Source organism: Austrofundulus limnaeus, unplaced genomic scaffold (genome assembly GCF_001266775.1).
Source record: "Austrofundulus limnaeus strain Quisiro unplaced genomic scaffold, Austrofundulus_limnaeus-1.0 Scaffold120, whole genome shotgun sequence".
Lineage (NCBI taxonomy): Eukaryota > Metazoa > Chordata > Actinopteri > Cyprinodontiformes > Rivulidae > Austrofundulus > Austrofundulus limnaeus.
In genome coordinates, this window is record NW_013952522.1 from 238,277 (window position 1) to 257,028 (window position 18,752).

Consider the following 18,752-nt stretch of genomic DNA (forward strand, 5'->3'; position numbering starts at 1 on the left):
GATTAATTCATTATCAATAACTTGCATCCTTAAGGAGTTAACTTAAATTATATCTACTCATATTCATGTAATTAAGCATTTTAATGATTTGGCCGATTAATCGAAAAAATAATCAACAGATTAACCGATTATTAAAATAATTGTTAGTTGCAATGGTTGGGTGTTGACATTTCGTCAGCAGCTGCTGCTATTTTCTTTCCAAACCGCTGTGACCGGATTTTGCAAAGCTGCTCTCTGCGTTTGCTTGTTATTTCCTCCTGCTTTGTTTTTTCTACGAATTTCAACAAAGCACGCCGACGTCCGTCACGTAGTTAGCTACAGCCTCGTCTTCCAGTTTTTAATTTTTGTTGATGCATTTTGAAGAGACAACTTTTTGAAAATAGGATCAAAGTAAATCATCTGAGTTTTTCTAGTGACCCCTTAAACAGATAAGCTGCCATGAAGAACATTATTTTATCTGCCCTTTTTCCAAATTTGATAATGATTTGAAAGGTCAAAGTATGTTTGTTTTTTTTATCCAGAATAGCGCTTGTTAGCAAAGTGTGTTGACGCTCGTCTTCGTCACTTGACACATTTAACACGCTGTCATTGGTTGAGGAACTTTGTTTACAAACCAGATGTCCACATGGTTTTTAAATTGTTTTAATTTCCTTACTTTCTAAGACATCAAGTTGATTTGATGATACAGTTTGCCTTGTAATATTATTTTATACCTTTTCTGCTACTTTTAAATGGGCTATTATTAAGTTTTATTAGTTTTTTAGGATACAAGATGCTTCCGACAAAGAACAGAATATGAATCTTTTCCTAAAATTTCATGGCGATATCTTGAACACTGAGGACATTATGAACAAAAATAGAAAACAGTAAGGTGAAATGGTCACAAAGGCCCCACTGGTTCTGTTGTGAACTACAGCAAGAAAACATGAGCTGATTTCACCTAAACAAACATCAATAACTTCCCTCATACTTGAGATAATCACATAATTTTGGTGTTATTTTGTATGGTTTGAAACGTTCTTTTGGAGATTTAATATTGGTGTAGGATTAAACATTTATCCACATCCCAACTTATAGATCTCAGAATTAAATATGACTGTCTAATTAGGGCTTTCTCTCTATTCTGTCACGACCAAAACTTACTTCTAAACCTGCTCACGTTGCGTAATGTAATGGGTCCACAGCAGACACACTTGAGTGGGAGGCTGAGCGTTGCTCCAAAACTAACCTGACATTTTCTTGATTCATCCTGCTCCAGTCAAGAGGCAACTAGTTTGGGCTCAGTCTCTGAAAGCACAAAGGTCAGCCTCTCTCCTGACTCAGGCAGGGCTTACCTCAGTCAGGCCTTTGATTTTCAGGTATCCACACAAATATGAGTCAGCCAYAGTCACATGCTGTTCAGGGTAAACAGAGTAGGGTACATTTAGTCATGTCTCCCAGGCCTGACATTACATTTAATTATACATTTTAAAAAAGAATAGTTATTTTTGATTGGTTGGGCAAAACTGACAGCTGTAGCCTTGAGTCCACACACAGACAAGAACTATTTGTTAAATCTGCTGACATTCCTGATAAATCAGYATTTGCTAAATTCAAAATATTAAGGTGACTTGAAGCACAAAAAAMACTTGATACCACTTTAATTAAAACTACACAAAAAAACTAACTCACTGTTCAAAACAGCTGCTGTAGGTTAGCAACAAAAAAGCTACACGAGAAGACTTTACTTATAATTAAAATAACAAAAAAACATTTAAAGTAGTGCTTTTATAATAAAATTACCTGCAAAACAACCTCAACGTCGTAAGAGTTGCCTTTGCTCCTCTGGTAACCCCGATACTGCGAGCCGCTGTACAGTAACGACACGGTCACCCCCGGCTGGCAGGTGTTGATCGGGGCAGGGGGGACAAGACAGGCCGAGGATGGGCAGGCCGAGCCSGGGGTAGAGCAGCGCTCCGCTCGGACAGGCATGACGAGTGCTGAATAAATCGCCGTCAGCGACCGTCATAAACCCTGAGGCTAAAAACACCACTTCTAGGGACAGGATGAAGACCGACGGTGGAAGAGTTTGACCAACAGGGAATAAAAATATAARTAAATCTCCGAAGCACAAAAGTTTGCACAAATATCTGGTAACCTTATGAACTGACGAAGCGACGCTTGTTTGAGTAGCGCAGCTTCCTGGAATTTCATTGGCTAAAAACTGGGTCTTGGCCCGAGCAAGGTTCCTATTGGACGATGTGCCGTAGAGCATCCTGGGAGTTGTATTTTATTTCCAAATCACTCTAACTGAATACTTTCATTGACAGGCGGAGGCATTTATCCTGCAAGTTTCTGAAAATATTTAAAAATGTAAAGCTCATTCATTTAGTCAAAAATACAATAATTTGTATAAAAACCGAATGTATTAAAATTAGTTCATGCCAAATTCAAAATTATAGCTTCCTTTTGAGGTCCAACTATCCATCCATCCATTTTTCCTTACAAAAAACAAGAAAAAATGCATGTTTCATTAAATCAGTTTTTTACTGACATCTGATTCAATTAATGACATTGTAGAATGCATGTTTTATTTATTTATTTATTTGCACACAGTGAAATCTTGTTAATTTAAGATTTTAATGCCAGTCCTTCTATCTGCGTCCTCAAAAACTTCTCATATTCGTGAATGCTTGTCATATGCACATGTTTTCGCTGTACTTCCTTTTCCTGGATCTGTAATGGCCCATAAGAAAATAAGAAAAAAGTTAAATAAGGTGAGGTCTATTATATGCCTTATACAGATATACTAAACTATCAATGTCAATGTAATTTCAGTTCTGTACCTCTTTAAAGAGAGCCACTTTCCAAGCAGCAACTTGTGTAATCAGCTGGTTCTCTCTGTCATTTATCGTCTGCAGGCGGTTTTCATGGYTCGTTTTGAAGGCATTTGTCAACAAATCTGTGTCTGTGAGAAGCTAGATGCAAAAACAAACAAGAGCAAAACAGTCCTTATACCACACCTTGCTGTTTTCCTGCACAATTGTTAAATAAGCGATTGCTATTTCTGTAAACCCAGCATGTTTGAGTTTAACCATGAAATAAATTAAAATGCTTTATCAACAACAGTAAAAAGGAAACATACAGTAAACAAAAATTAACTATTCTAACCCTTGTTACATCTTCTGGTACATCCTCTTCCAGATTTTGATTTGCCACTGTTCCCTGAGTTTCAAYAGCAATTTCTTGCACATTCTGATGGTATTTATCCTCCAGGTCACGAAACTGATCAAATGTATAAYTGAGTCAAAGAAACTAGGATTTCAAATAAGGCAAACATGCAAAACTACTGCTTTGATRTTGACTTGTATTCAACTTTATCTAAATAAGGTACCGGGGAAAAAAGTCATAGTCTTGTTTGTAAGTGAACAAAGACCATCTTCCTGTGGCTGAGCTTTGGCCCTGCAGGGGCTGGTTGGTATCTGATGACAGAAACAGTTTGGTCTAGTTCAGGGGTGCCCAAACATTTTCCCCGAGAGGGCCAAAAYGAAAATCTATCCAGGGCTGCGGGCCAAATGCATAACAAAATACATGAAATACAAGTACTTTTTWAAGTAAATTCCTCTATTTTTAATGATTAACCTATGCAATGGCCCTCTTTRGTTTTAGTCTGTGCACTTGGAGAAAGTCTGTCATACGCTCAAGTAGCAAAGGCTTGTGGGACATTTCATAAATTGATAAAATCTGAGTKTTTGTGGCCTTATAAAGTGTGCATATAGATTTGCAAATCTATACGTGTGGTTAAATCTGATCTAAATATTTCTTGTCATTTCATGTTCATGTTTAACCGTAATAAATCAAAGATAAAGTGAGCACCATGAATRAAAACTACCTTCACTACAGCCCTTTTATATAGTCATTTGACCAATGGAAATACTGTGTTTCAACATAGGATAACAGGTTACAGCCTTGTAACTTTGGCAACTGTTGGTGGGCCAAACCAAATGGCTTGGTGGGCCAAATTTGGCCCGCGGGCCCCACTTTGGGCTCCTCTGTTCTAGTTGTCACTAGCAACTTCCACAAATAGATTGTGCTCTGATCACCTGGTTGGTTAACTTGATATTTATGAAAATACACTTAAACATAGTAGATATCAGTAAAAAAATATTTTTTCTCGTGTCTGAAATAATTCATAGTTGTTATGTTGACTGTAAAAAAAAGGATATGTCTCCTGCGCAGTCTCCAAAAAGTGTCTGACCATGTCTGAGATAGAGTCTCGAAGCGTTGTGATGTTTTCCTGAAAAAAAAAACATCACTTTAGTAACTGTGAAGCCAAAGCACGATGCAAACAAAGTAAGTGGTTTAATAAAATGTTCAGAAGATTACCTCAAGATTGCTGATCAGGTCAAACTCTACTGTCAGGAGCATTTTCTGGAGCTGGGTGATTGCACCACTGCAGCTGTTGATCTGGACTTTAAGCAGGTCTGAGTCTGTCAAATTCTGCAGCTCTGCAATCCTCTAAAACATTTAAACTCATGAGATAATCTTATTAATGGATGGGGAGGGGTTATTGTATTACCGATTTACAGTAATGTCTTTATAAATTGGTTTATCTCTGCTTGCCTCTCTGTGCTCCTGATCAAACTCTGCCAGTATCTGTGATGTCTTCTGTTTGTAATATGCCTCAGCCTCATTCTGRCCCACGTGGAAAGCATTCAGTTCTGCTTCTCTTTGTTTGAGTTCCGCCAAGCCAAAGTGTAAAAAGCGTCTACACAGATCCACCATTTGCTGCTCAAAAGTAAGATCAGATCAAGGTATTTAAGGAAACATTAGATCACTTCATGTAAAACAGATAAAAAAATTACAGCAAGAAAAAGGATATGTTTGAAGCAGAGGAGCCATTCGTTGAAGGAACTGTGGTTTCACTGCCTCTGGATCATCTTTAAACATGCTGGTGAACAGACTGGACCCATCGAGCTCCTGCACAAAGGCATCCTGTTGAGAAAAACAAGACAAGTCATAATTCGTGCCCACTTGAAAAGACGCACTAATAGACAGAAACCTTTTCCTACATGGTGGAGTTTTAGCTCAGCTTCACGGCTTTGCTGGGCCTCATCTGCTTGTTGCTTTTGCAGCTCCTCATGTTTCATTTTCTCAAGAACAGCTTGGTATTTGATGGCTGCTTTGTTTCTCTGTGCAAACATAGACATACAATTTTCTATTTGTAGTATTAACATCACAGGGGGCTCAAATGCTCTTAAAAAAAGAAAAGAAAAAAACTTACTGTATTTGGGTCAGTTAAAATGTTATCCAGGTAGGTCAGGTTTGGCAAAACAGCAAAGATAAAAAGTGCATAATCTTCTTTGTTAGAGACWGGGTTTTCAGTCATGTAGAGCTTGGACAGTTTTTTAAACCTTGCGAGATAGAGCACCTTTGAAATGGATCAGATACACAAAGTTGTGTAAACAGCCTTGCAAGGTAAGGAATTTTAAAAATGCAATGAATTAGTTTCTTGCGATGCAGACAGATGACTTCATTTAGGACAAGAAAACAGGTCTTACATTGTCCAGCTCACTGATGTGGTTGTTTCTGATGAAGAGAAGCGTCAGGTTTTCCAATGTGTCCATATTCTCAAGGAGAGTGATTTGATTGTAGGACAAGTTCAGATCTTCGAGCTTTTGCAGAGTTTCCAGGCCCTCAATTTTTTTAATCTTGTTGAAAGACAGATCTAAAAATGGGATTTTTTTTGGTCAGTGCAAAGACAACCATTAAAATAAAACATGAACTGAATAAAAAATAAAAAAAAACTCACTGAGCCATTTGAGATTAATCAGAGCTTCCAGGCCTTCGATCTTCTCTATTACATTGTAATTCAGATCAAGCCTCACCAGAGATGTAAAATCATATAAAAGGTCAATCTTCAGGATGTCTGTAAAATATATTTTGCATAAATAAAATTWAAAAATGCACTAATTAAAAGCAACATTTTAAAGTTCCTTCTTACTTTTGTTTTCCAAGTTTACGTGTAAGACTTCATGTTTGCATTCAAAGCATGAAGATAAAAGTCGTTTTCCCTTCAGAGCATCTTTGCTTTGAACGATGTCATTCTTCACAGCCTCCCGCAACATCTCCTCGTTAATTACTGTGGGGTACTGCCTCCAGTACTTATTGTACATATTGTCGAGCTGGAAATGACAATCTGTAAAATCAGGAAAGAAGTAGCCGTCAAACTTATTCGAGTAAAAAATGAGCTCTTCAAAAAAAAAGTTCGAAAATGTTTCAAAGACTAACTTTTATCCTCAATTTGATGGAATTAAATAATTAGTTCACGGCAATACTTACACGATATTAGGAAAACGTAGATATTGTTTTGTTTTTGTCCATGTAAAGGCCTAAAACAAGTTTAAAAACCCTGTTTACGTACAGTTACTTAGCAACAGGTAACGCTGAGATGCGTTAAAAAGCATTCAAGAAAACCTGTTAAAAAGAAATATTCACCACCATATTTTACTATTATTAGTAAAAAAAAATTCAACTTAAGAATTATTTAATAAAACAAATCTTTGGTTTAAAAATTTAAGGTTTTAGCGCTTTTTAAAAATATTTTGAGCATAATCAAATAAAAAAAAGCAATGCTGTTAGAACGGTACTGGGATTTGTTGAACACAGCTCTAGGATGCTAATAATGACTGACACTTATTTCAGCCAATCAAGCGAGAGGTTTACTCTTCCTCGTCCAATAGTTAATGTGTTAATGGGTGGGGCTTCGCTGCACCGCCTCTGGGCCTCAGTCTGTCAATCCCTAGCTGATCGTTTGTTGTGAAAATGGAGTTTTTACTTGGAAATCCTTACAGCACTCCTGTGGGCCAATGCGTAGGTACGTAAAGCCTGGATACTATTAATTAGAGGCGTTGGGCTTCTTCCCTCGTGAATAATTTGAGAATTTACTCTTTAAAATTACACAAAAAACGCGAGCTCGAGCTGGTATCTTCCTAGCAAACGTCATCTGCTTGGAATGAGCTTTCGGCTAATGTTAGCCAGCAAACCTATAAGTTAGTCTGTTACGATTAGCATTACGCTAAATTATCATAATCATGTGTTTGTAAAGACAGCGCAAGTAGTTTTTCCAATGTAGTAAATCACAAAATACGTAAATATGGAAACTTAATTATAAGACTGGGCTTRTTTACTGATATTCAGTCCCTGAGCAATAGTTATCCAGATTTACTGGCCGGATTTGTTGTTTTAACTTTAAACCCTCGTGTTTTCTGCTGTCAAACTTTGTCCTCCGTTAGAAGAAAATTGGCATGTGCAGCGTACCATTTTATTCTTTTGTGTTTAGATATATATTTGCCCTTTGCTTTAAACAATGCCAAATTTAGGCCAGTTATCATCAATTATGTCTGATCACTGTGTAATGGTGCAAATTATGACAATAGCACTATGTCAGAACTGTTTTTTTGTTGTTTGTTTTAAACAAGCATCAGTATATTTTAAATTAAATGTTTCTATTTATGTCAAATCACAAGAGGACACTGTTTTACTCATCACTAATGCTCTCTTAAATTTATAACTTCACTTTTTTAGGTACATTCATAGACTGTGTTGGCTGGAGACTTTTGCTGTCGTTTATGAATCGTAATTATCATCAAAACAGTAATATTTATATAGGAGTTACTTTTGACCATGAAACGGACACATAGTTCAACTGGTTGTTTTTTTTTTTAAGTTCATGCTTATAAAAATAAAGAGGGAAGGCTTCAGAATCACCAAAAGCATCAGCACTTGCTTCTCACGCTGCAGTGGTCCATTTGAGTTTTGCAGTGTTTGTTACATCTTGAATTTCAGCATTTCACAAATCACTGCAGTTGAGATTTTTTTGTCCAGCTTTCTGTTCCAGTGATGATCTGTGCACCTCAACAGAGGGGGCAAAAAAAAAACAAAAAAAAAAAAAACATTCCCACTTGGCAAAAAGAGAGGAGATGTGTGTTAATTTTTAACATTTTTTTTTTTTTTACATCCAAGCCACCAGCTGGTCATAGAGTTACTATTACTGAGACATGGATTAGGAACAAATAAAAACCCCCTCAAGATGTGGACGAGTCAAACACTGGGATGGGAGGAACGAAGAGATTTGAAAGTCTACATTGAAGAGAGATAGGCCGGAGAGGGACTTACAGCTTTGTTGGCGAGTGCGTGGTGCAGCTTGGCACCGTTGGAGCCACGTGATGGACTGGCTTCACTCGTGTCCTGTCAATTCCTGAACCTAGAGGGTGCAGGAGAGGTGACACAACACCATGATGAATTAACCCACTTAAACTGTTAGTAGAGCTCCAATTGTTCAGTGTCATTTCAGCACATTTCACTGTTTATTTGACTGTTTCCTCTCTTCCACTTGTGCGCTGCCCTGCAGTGACACAACAGTGCACTTGGGGAGCTTACATGGGGCAGCAGAAAGAGAGCTGTGGTAAAACAAATTCTGTGTGCTTCACAGTGTATTACAGTTACATTTAATTGCGTTATGCCTGAATGTAAATAAGATATTAAGAAATATGTTGCTTCGTGGTCGTCACGTTTATTTACAGCTGATGAGAAAATAAAATCCCCAAAGATCTGGAATCTGGATTATTATGGAGTGTGAAGTAAGTGTAGTAAGTAGAGTGGCTTCTGTTTATGAGCGTTTATGACCATAGAGTTAAATAACTGTATTATCTGATCTCTGAGCTCTGTCACGCCCACAGTTAGTGACTTTATCTCCTAACATGTTTTTTACCCCAGGATCTAGTTAAATGTTTTGTTCTCTCTAGGAATTTACTAGAGTTCAAAGCATCGTGGGAGACCAATGGGAACAAAAAGCTTTGAAGTAGTTTTTCCTCGTCTCCTGATTTGTTGCCAGTTAAAATATCTTGTTTTTTCCACAGGACATCCACATAGAAAAACAGGATAATAAACAAAGCTGCACAATTCAGTGTTCAGATTTTATCATGGCAGTTATACAAAAGAAAACGTTTTACTTTAGTTTTCTATTTTTCGTAAAAATTTGGTTGTCTTCTTTGTTCTGACATGTAAATACACGAACCTATCATTTTTTAAAAAAATAGAGTAATTACACTATTGCATTTTTTAAAAATTTATTTTGTTTTCAAACATCAAATAGATTTTGCAGCTCTGGGCAAATTTTATGTTGTGGGAAAAGATGCGGGAATGGCTCTTTTGACTGTAAAGGTTTCATAMCCCTGCACTAAACTACCAGGGATAGCATAACTGGGCAATTAATCAGAATTTGATCTTGTTTATGGTTTGGGTTTTCAGCGATCATAAAAGCATAATGATCAAAGTTTGCAGTTCACGCTTGTGCTGTTTTGTGTTGTGAATCCAGTGCCGCTGCCAGCACTTCGCTGCAGGCTCCTCCCTCAGCCAAAGTTTTAACTTTCTCTAATCTTTTCAACAATATTTGAAATCCTGAGGGAAATATTGTTTAACAGCCATTGTTTATGTTCAATAAATKCATGTTATCAAAGTGAATGAATAATTTAGTTAAATAATCTAGATCTTAATTTCAATAAAAAATTGTGATTACAGTTTTTGCAATAATCGAGCAGCCCTAATGCTTTAATCTTCTTCCTAAAGGCCCTGTCACACTAACGTTTTAAACAACTTGTACCAACTTCCAAAAATTTTGTTATGACTATTTTACTCGTATCGGCTGTTTTTTTATTTTATTTGTTAACATTACAGTATCTTTCCAAAAGAGGCTTCCAGTAGATTTTTTTTATTCCACCTTAAGCTTAGACATATTTAGTGTTGGACAAACTTTTCTCAAGTTGTGTAAAGCGTTTTAGTGTGACAGGGCCTTAACAGACATGCTTTATTGAAAAATTTTAACTGCAGAAAGCCACTAGTTTTACCTCACAGAACGTCTATTAAAGTGAAATCATTAGTGATCATTTCTGCTCTCAAATGTAGAAAAAGTAAACCACAGCCTTTTCTAACATTCTGATCTTTCCCTGCGTGTCTCTTCTTTCCAGAGAGAGCCACAGATGGAGGGCTACAGAGCGAGGACTGGACCCTCAACATGGAGATCTGCGATATCATAAATGAAACCGACGACGGGTGAGCAGAAAATCTATTAGGACTGGGTTATAATTACCCTTTTCATGACTCGGCAGGGTTGCTGGGGATATATATTCGGCCCTGAAATGCTTAGTCTGGCAGCAGTTTGGAACAAAGCCGTCTGTGTCTTGTTGCAGACAAATCAAATAAGACAAGGTTTCTGGTAACACCACACACACAACCTTTTGTTTTCCCTCTGTGCTTCCGTCTGTCGGATTGAATCGTTTTAAATCTTGCATCAGCCTCYGACATGAAGAAACGTCGGACTTACAGTGTTCTGACAAACTACAAGATTTATGTTTACCTCTGTCTATGTTTATTTGTTTGTTTGTTTGTAGCATTAGCAAATTATCTCATGAACCAGTGGATGGATTTTAATGAAACTCTTAAAGTAATCACTGGATGTACATATTTAACACATCTCTCCAAAAAATCTGTAACTTTGATCTTTATTTATTTATCTGAGGTATGAACACTTAAAATAGGAGAAAAATTAAACACACACACACACACACACACACACACACACACACACACACACACACAGCTACTCGCTTGTGATTAAGGTATTTTTAAAGAAATAAGATGCATTGAACACACAAAGCGTTTTTTACTGAATGGGATTGGAGTTCCAACAAATACTAACATTCTGGGAAAATTGTCAATTGGATGTTCGTACAAAACCGTTTTCTGCAAAATCTGTTTCACATTCCTCATGCCCACACTCCCTCTTTGTCTTGACAGACGACACGTGGCTTTCTCTGCCACCTCAGAGCAAACGCAGACTACAACAGAGCACGCAACATCTTGTCTTCAAGATGTTTTAGTAAGAAAAACAAAGAGGAAAAAAAAAACAAACAAAACAAACGGGTGAGCTCTGGAGTTGGAAATTTGGGAGGCTCTGAATATGCTTTTCGCAACTTATGTGTGATGTTTTCCTAACACGTACTTCAGAGTGCTTTCAAACGATCAGACATCTAAAAGTGTGACAACAGATGGTGTATGCTGAAACAAGATAAAACAGATGCACCCACTAAAAAAACAAAAGGCAACTGTAGCAGATAAYAAGAAACGATTATTATTACATCTTTTTAACAAGATTAAACGTGCGAAGCTTTGCAGGGAAAACTCTAACTCTGTCTGTGTTCTCTGTCTTCGACCATCTTTATCCGTTCCAACAGCCTTGCTAAGTACCTGTACTGTATAAMGGAGCTCATAAAGACTTATTATGGCTCATCTTCTGTGAGGAGATGGGGAGGATCAGGCAGAAAGCCAGCCTGAACTCCTCATGCGTGGACAGCTTTGATCTTGCCTTGGGAGAAACATTTTGCAGCCATGCAGGAAAAAAAAAGGCAGAGCCAGATGGTGTGACAGTTCTTCACTTTCTCTGTCAAATAGTTTCACTGACAGACAGACTAGCATCTGTTCCCGTGGCACAGACAGGAGTTTGTTCCAACAAAGTCAGTGGTGTTACGCTCGCTCTCAGCAGGGGGTCGCCTGACGCAGCTGGAACTTCTCTGCTGACTCTACTTTTTTTTTTTTTTAGGCCAAAAGATGCCATGCGAGCGCTGAAGAAGAGACTGAGTGGGAACAARAACTACAGAGAGGTTATGCTGGCACTAACGGTATGAAAGTTTAAAAACCCAGCTGGCAAAAAAAATGAGCGCAACACATCAGTTCTAAAAGACACGAATTGGCTGAATAACAGGCGGGAGCCACACGAGGCTTTGTCGTGCATTTCTATTTGATGTTTTTTTTTTCCTGAAGGTTTTGGAGACCTGTGTGAAGAACTGTGGTCACAGGTTCCACATCCAGGTGGCCAACAAAGACTTCATTGATGGCGTTCTCGTCAAAATCATCTCCCCCAAAACCAATCCTCCTACAATCGTGCAGGACAAAGTGTTGTCTCTCATACAAGTAATCAAGCTTTAGTGATTGTCTTTGGAAGACTTGTGTTTTATGAGGTGTCCCTCCTTAAAGTCTCAGGATCTTAAAGGGGACATATCATGCAAGATCCACTTTAAATGCATTCTGTTGTGTCTCTAGGAGTGCAGAATTTAGTCTCTCTTGGTGCTGCGTAGATATCTTTAAAGTGCCTGTGACATGCTTATCCTTCAGATACAAAACATCAAAGAAAACTTTGTTCTATTTAAGAAACTTGTCACATCACACATTATTTTACCCATTTGGACACATAACTGACCGATTTTCTTTTGAACTTGGCTTGGAAAAAGAGAAACAGGAAGTGACATCAAAGAAAAACAACTCACTGATCTTTGTTTATTGAAACATTATGGTTTGAACTCTGACTAATTTTTTTTGTTTCTGTCTGATAGCGACTCAAAATAATCTAAAACATCAGATTCCTCTCCACAGTCTGGGCTGTTGAGCATTTTAGCTTAGCTTTGTTTTTGTGCAGACATTCCCCTTTGACATCGCTTCCTGTTACTTCACATGCAAACATCTCAACAACTGTTCATCTCAGCAGCATGAAAATTATTTTGCAATACGTTCTCAGTGTTGTCTCTCCAAAAACGCATTTGTATTATTTCAAAAATTTTGATGTCACAAGCACTTTAAAGACAGGATTAATCCCCTCTATCAAACTGGAATGGACCGGTCTGGAAGCTGGAGGGGGGCGGGGTGTGAAGAAACTTGTTTGAGTGTAAAGAGAGAGCCTCAAAACGAGTTGATCTGAGACACACCTCAGAAAAGAGATGAAAGAGGGGCTTGTGGAGTTACAATAAGGAGGGATTCAGATCAAAGCATTGCAGTTCCACTTTATAAAGACCCCAACTGAATGATGTAAATGTGAAAAAGAAGGATTTAAAAGCATGACATGTCCACTTTAAACAGTGTGATGCTCTTTGTGTCTGTGTAACTTGTAAATATTTATTAGCCTTTATGACTGGAGGTTTGTTTGTTGTGACAGTCCTGGGCGGACGCCTTCAGGAGTAGTCCTGATCTGACTGGTGTCGTCCACATCTACGAGGAGCTGAAGAGAAAAGGCGTGGAGTTCCCCATGGCTGACCTGGATGCCTTGTCTCCCATTCACACGCCACAGAGAGTGAGAAGAAAGGATCAAACAGATCCAGACTTTACTTAAATGCACACGCCGTTAGCATTCAGCGGTTTTTATTTGGAATCACAGGGTACACCGGAAGTGGACCCAGCCATGTTAAAGTATCTCGCTCCTGCCTCGTCTGCCGCCCCTAAGCCCGTCCCACCCGCCCCTGCTGCCACGCGGACCTCCAACATCCCCAGCCCCATCACAGCCACCCCTGAACAGGTGAGGCTCACTTCCTGCGACATCACCGCAGCAGTTTGATCTGTTTGAAGTTAATGACTGAAAGCAGCTGCGATTCCCGAGCAGCCGATACTGAACCAGCGTTGTTTTTGATCTGCTTTCAGATTGCCCRTCTGCGGAGTGAGCTGGACATCGTGAGGGGAAACATTAAAGTCATGTCAGAGATGTTAACTGAGATGGTTCCTGGGCAGGAAGACGCTTCGGATTTAGAGCTGCTCCAGGTTAGACTCAAACACGGAAACACCTTCAGCATCACAAACTTGTGTCCTAACGAAGCCTATATGTGACCGATCACATCAAATCGATTATTAAGCCAGATTTGGTGAAAATGAGCTAAGCAAATTTTCAGATTTCTGCTTTTTAAGTTACGTTTTGATATTTAGATCATCCTGATATCATTAGCGGTTCCAGAAATACGCCTTGATTTGTCTTCCTAATCAGAATAATCCGTTGATATTTGGTCTAAATCCTATTTTTAATTTATTCTGATGAGGAATTTTTCATGTTATTTTAAAGACTTAACCTCAAACAACATTTGGAAATTAAGATTTCCCAGCTGGAAAGAAGAAGAACTTTGCTAACTCTCAACAAAAATGACAAAAAATACAGTTTTCTCTTTGGCTCAGAATATATTTTTTGTAGTTACTGCTCAAAATAACGCTTCAAAACTATTTTCAAGACTATTATTTCAGATACATCATATAAACAACCAATAGATACGGTGTGTATTCATTATATTTTGACAAAATGCAATTATTGCTAACATTTTAATCAATACTCTAAAATGGCCTATTTTTTCAACAAACCACTTTGGGACTTAATCCTCAGTGTGATATCATAGGACTCATATCTGTTTCTTGGTTTGAGATAAAATATATACAAACAAAATATTTTTTTTCTCCAAGCATCTGCAAAGCCACTTATTCTGCCTGTGAAGTGTTGTAACACTTTACATCCACTAGAGGGTGCAATGTGATCTGTTTTCTCACCTACGGCTCCTTAAAAGGTGTGAGAGAGGTGCTGCGGTGAAATTCCTCTAAATGGCGATCAGCCAGCGATACAGACACTGTTGTAGAGTTTAATCTCCTCGAGTCAAATCCACTCAGGTATTTGTGTCAGCCCCGAGGATCTGGCCCGGCGCTGACGATCCTGTGCCAGCTTTAATCATTATGTGGTGATTTTTATGAATTTATTTTATTTAAAAAAATTTAGATGCAGTAAATCCATTGCATGGTTGTGTTTTATAATGCCCTCATATTCACAAGCCACAACTGAGGAGCATTAAAAAGGATGTGCTGACAAAACAAGTTGTTTACAGAGGCTTAGTTTAGTAATTACTAAACACCAGCGTGTCTGTTTGTGTTTGTTCCCGCTCGGCCTTTTCCTCAGATCGAAGTTTGCCTTCGTCTCTCGTCATTCTGCTGATCAATCTGTTGTTGTTGTTGTTGTTGTTGTCGTCGACGTGTCCAGGAGCTGAACCGGACCTGCCGGGCCATGCAGCAGAGAGTGGTGGAGCTGATTTCCCTCGTCTCCAACGAGGAGGTGACGGAGGAGCTGCTGCACGTCAACGATGACCTCAACAATGTTTTTCTGCGATACGAGAGGTGCTATCAGTTCGTCAAACTTTATTTGACAGCAGAAAAAAGAAATAGGTTGTGTGGGGCCTATTTGTGTTTGTCATAGTGTTAAATCACAGCAGGTGCTGCGAGTAGATAAAAAAAAAACTTTTCTTTGAGTAAACATGCTTTATTTTAATTACATATTTTAATTTGGGCAAAAGCAAACCTCAATAAAAAGAAGTGGATGTCATTTTTTTATTTTAATTTTTTAAGCCTTCTGTTGGTGTTAAGTTTCTTTTGAAGATGTGTAAACGTTTGAAGCTCAAAGCTTGTGGTGAAACATTTACAGTGTTTCCTGCTGCTCACAGGTATGAGCGGTACAGGTCAGGACGGGCTGCACAGAACAATGGGGTAAGTAGCGTCACAAAAAACATGAAAAATAAACTGAAAACATTGAAACTCAGAAACCTCTCACTTACTGGATGCAAATTTTCCAGTGTTGAGCATTTTACAAGGTCGTTGAGAAGTAGATCTGGATGTATTTGTTAGATCGAGTTGTTTTATATTTATTGTTTATTATCTCTGTGTGCTCCGTTTGTTTGGGTTGCTGCTAGCTGACAGAAGCAGGTGCTCCCAGCACCACGTTCTGTCCCAGCCTTTACACCAAAAAATGAACGAGTGACTAATATTAGCACATTATGTACTTAGAGTTATTGAAACAATCGGGATCGGCTAAAATCAGAATCAGCAGGTTAGACTTTTTAAAGATCTGTGATTGTCCAAAAAACTGCAGTCGGTACACCCGTTGGTTGTTGGTTCTGTAATAACTGTAGCTATGTGTTCATTAAAAATAGTAAATTGTTAATTTGCAAACTGGCACTGGCGTATTTGACTCTTTTCCTCTCCTTCACCTCTCAGATGCTAACTGAAGCCACAGAGGACAACCTGATAGATCTGGGCCCTGGATCCCCTGCTGTAGTCACACCCAGGATCACATCCAGCCCTCCTTGCAGCTCTGCAGCAGGGGCCACAGCCTCCCCAGCCCGCAGCTCTGGAGCACCCTTCCTGTCCACTGCACTGGCTAGTCTTGGTAAGAACAAAAATTTCACTGGGTTTTGTTCATAGTGTCAGATTGGTCCTCATCGTATTGTTTCAGTCATGGTTCCGCTTTTTCTCCTCCTACTTTTGTATTTCCCCACCCCGTTTTTCTCCAGATGTAGGTTCAGACAGTGTGAGCGGAACCCTGTCGTCTCTGTCGACTCAAAACAAGGATGACTTTGACATGTTCGCTCAGACCAGAGGCAGTTCTCTGGCTGAACAACGCAAAAAGTAGGCCTACGTGTGTCGCGAAAATCTTTATTCAACCAAAACAGAAACACGTGGTCCAAACATAAAAAGAACAGGATCTATTGCAACTGCAAGACACACATCATGTCACACAGGGCAGTGGTACATAGAATGTGTGCCATGAGGCCGTGTCAAATACACTCATTTATACAGTATGTTATCCAACAGTCAATAAACATCTTTCCTGGCGTCGAAGCTGGGCCAAGGAGAAAATGATGTTTGAWAAACAGCAACAAGAATGATTACTTCTAACAGATGTTGTCCTGATCTTAAAACACTGTGTCCGAGAGAAAACAGAAGATAAAGTGTGGACTCATAAAACATGTCATTTTAAGGTAGGCAAAAGAGGTCACTGACACTTGGCCTGACAAGTTTGTAGGACTTTAAAGGATAATTTATTTTTCAAAAACGACATGTGATACTTCTAAGACATCAAGTACATTTTCTTGTACTTTGAGTCTCTAGGAGAAAAGGAAAAGTTGAATTTAGTTTCTAGATATCTTTATATTCTGTTTGGGTCATATTTTTCAACCCATTCAACTTTCTCTATTTTCTGTGACGTTTTCTGAACTACTACGTCACTGAATTTAGATATGAAGCGCCTCATTTTGATTTAAAGAGACAGCCTCAAAACGAGCAGCTCTGAGACACCTCAGAAAAGGGGTGAAAGAGGGGCTTGTGGATTTACAATAAGGAGGAATTCAGACCAAAGCATTGCAGTTCCACTTTATATAGACCCCAACTGAATGGTTTAAACATGGGGGAAAAAAGATTTAAAAGCATGACATGTCTCCTTTAAACTGAAAATGGCTTTTGATGAAAGATAATTGAAACAAAATCATAATCTTGCAATCTTTAGAAAGATATGGCCTTAATGTTGCCAATTATTACTAGAAATATTTCTTATTTATACCAAAGTGTCTCAGTCTGTCCTGTGTGTTTTTTGGTGTAAATATGTTTTTATACTTGTTATTTTTCAGTACTGGATGTTCTTGTAATTTCTCTGTTTTTGTGCTCAGTGTAAAATATGAAGACCCTGTTGCTCTGGGTGGCCTTACCTCTGCTTTAGATGTTCGACAACAGAATGCAACTGGGGTGAGTACATTGAAACATGGAGATGGATTAAAATGTTGCCTTGGTAGAGTGTGAGGGTATTAGAGGACAAGTTTCCCAAAAGCCTCTGGTGACTCCCTGCTTCTGCTTGTGTGTTAGCTGGATACTTAAAACAGATAATTTCTTGGTCTAAATAGATAAAATGTGCCACTTATCGCTATGAAAAAGTTAAAAAGATGAATGTGTGTTTTGCAGGGGATTCAATTTGGTGTCACTTTAGGTTTGTCTGGATTCAGGTTAAAAAGCAAATATTTACAATCAGCTATCGCATGGAGTCAAACTCAGAGGTCATGGGTTGTTTCAGGGTTTTTCAATGTATTTTCTGTTTGAGCAAACATCTGTACACAAATGATTCGGAGGTCTGAAACAACACTGAGTGCTTGTCTTTTTAGTGAGACATTTTTACGTTTTGCCGAATCAAATCTGAAGCGGCGAGTTCAAGCCCAGTTTGAGTCAGGAAGGACGTTCGCCGCAGAACAATTGCCAAATTTTTCATGCAAAGTTTGCTGCGGTGACGCCTGCAGAAGGAAGCAGCTGAAAGAAAACAACCAAATCAAATCTCATCTTTTGATTCACTTTCTTTTTTTTCATCTTCATCTCTTTATGGAATGCTGTTTGGCCATTTTCTTCTGTTTTCCTCTGTTTGATTACCTTTTTTAACAGTTTTTTTTCTTTTTGATGATAGTCGTCTCTCGCACATTTGACTTCTCTGTCTTCTTTCTCTGGACTGTGTGCTTTGCTGTGGTGGGGCCTTTCTTCTCTTGTGTGTAAGGTGTTATTCTGTTGTTGATTCAGCTGAGGGTAAAAGGGGATGATAACCCGGCAGATCAGGAGCTGCCCATAGACAGCTGGCTTATTACCCAAGGAATGGTGAGGACTCTACCCACAGTGTGTCTCCTCCCCTCCCTCATGTCCACTGTCATCTGTTTTTGCCTCACCTCACTGCTTTTCGACTTATATCCTCAAATAATCCCATTGACAATGTTTTCTCCCTTTTGAACATTTCCCTCCATGTCTAACACAGATGTACACTGGTGTTGGGCGAAACCATGATTTATAAAGCACCGGCACTGCTGGAATTTTATTCAAACTTTAATGATTGAATTTCTATAAGAAAAACAGGATTTTCTTCTTGACCAGTGACAGGTGTTCAAATATCCCATTTCCTTTCCTGGGGTCTCATTTATAAAGGATTGCGTGGAAACCATACTAAAAGTGAACCTACGGCCAAAAGGCGGAAATGGCGTACGCCAAAATTTTTTTCAGATTTATAAAACGGTGCGTACGCACGTTTCTGCGCATCTTTCCTTTATAAATCACAGCCGCACGTCAGA

The 18,752-nt window shown here is 38.7% G+C and overlaps 3 protein-coding genes across 7 annotated transcripts in view; 1 reads left to right on the forward strand and 2 right to left on the reverse strand.

Moving 5' to 3' along the window:
- The window catches only part of LOC106522027 (glucose-induced degradation protein 4 homolog), a 7,135-nt gene extending 5,164 nt beyond the window's left edge, over window positions 1–1,971 (reverse strand). Inside the window, exon 1 of the mRNA XM_014014868.1 lies at window positions 1,783–1,971. Coding sequence (XP_013870322.1) covers window positions 1,783–1,971 — 189 coding nt within the window. The remainder of the gene's footprint in view (window positions 1–1,782) is intronic.
- A 592-nt stretch (window positions 1,972–2,563) lies between these two features.
- Window positions 2,564–6,170, reverse strand: drc3 (dynein regulatory complex subunit 3). Its single transcript, XM_014014900.1, has 12 exons — window positions 5,984–6,170; window positions 5,792–5,908; window positions 5,541–5,707; window positions 5,264–5,410; window positions 5,052–5,171; window positions 4,862–4,974; window positions 4,603–4,777; window positions 4,366–4,497; window positions 4,206–4,276; window positions 3,151–3,274; window positions 2,826–2,957; window positions 2,564–2,715 (listed from the first exon to the last, which is right to left on the reverse strand). Exons 1-12 carry the CDS (start codon window positions 6,153–6,155, stop codon window positions 2,611–2,613), a joined length of 1,575 nt encoding a protein of 524 aa, XP_013870354.1. The 5' UTR covers window positions 6,156–6,170; the 3' UTR covers window positions 2,564–2,610.
- Window positions 6,171–6,757: 587 nt separating this feature from the next.
- Window positions 6,758–18,752, forward strand: part of tom1l2a (target of myb1 like 2 membrane trafficking protein a) — a 19,764-nt gene continuing 7,769 nt past the window's right edge. For 3 of the 5 annotated variants that reach the window (XR_001310742.1, XM_014014898.1, XM_014014899.1), the window contains exons 1-12: window positions 6,758–6,856; window positions 10,008–10,092; window positions 11,639–11,717; window positions 11,860–12,009; window positions 13,025–13,159; window positions 13,244–13,381; window positions 13,504–13,620; window positions 14,870–15,003; window positions 15,327–15,369; window positions 15,877–16,048; window positions 16,173–16,287; window positions 17,325–17,400. Coding sequence is in view for 3 of the 5 variants with exons in the window: in XM_014014898.1 (XP_013870352.1) it covers window positions 6,805–6,856; window positions 10,008–10,092; window positions 11,639–11,717; window positions 11,860–12,009; window positions 13,025–13,159; window positions 13,244–13,381; window positions 13,504–13,620; window positions 14,870–15,003; window positions 15,327–15,369; window positions 15,877–16,048; window positions 16,173–16,287; window positions 17,325–17,400 (1,296 nt within the window). In the remaining 2 variants the exon portion in view is untranslated. Of the gene's footprint in view, window positions 6,857–10,007; window positions 10,093–11,638; window positions 11,718–11,859; window positions 12,010–13,024; window positions 13,160–13,243; window positions 13,382–13,503; window positions 13,621–14,869; window positions 15,004–15,326; window positions 15,370–15,876; window positions 16,049–16,172; window positions 16,288–17,324; window positions 17,401–18,213; window positions 18,289–18,752 lie in introns of all 5 variants that reach the window. The other 2 variants (XR_001310741.1, XM_014014896.1) reach the window with 1 other exon arrangement.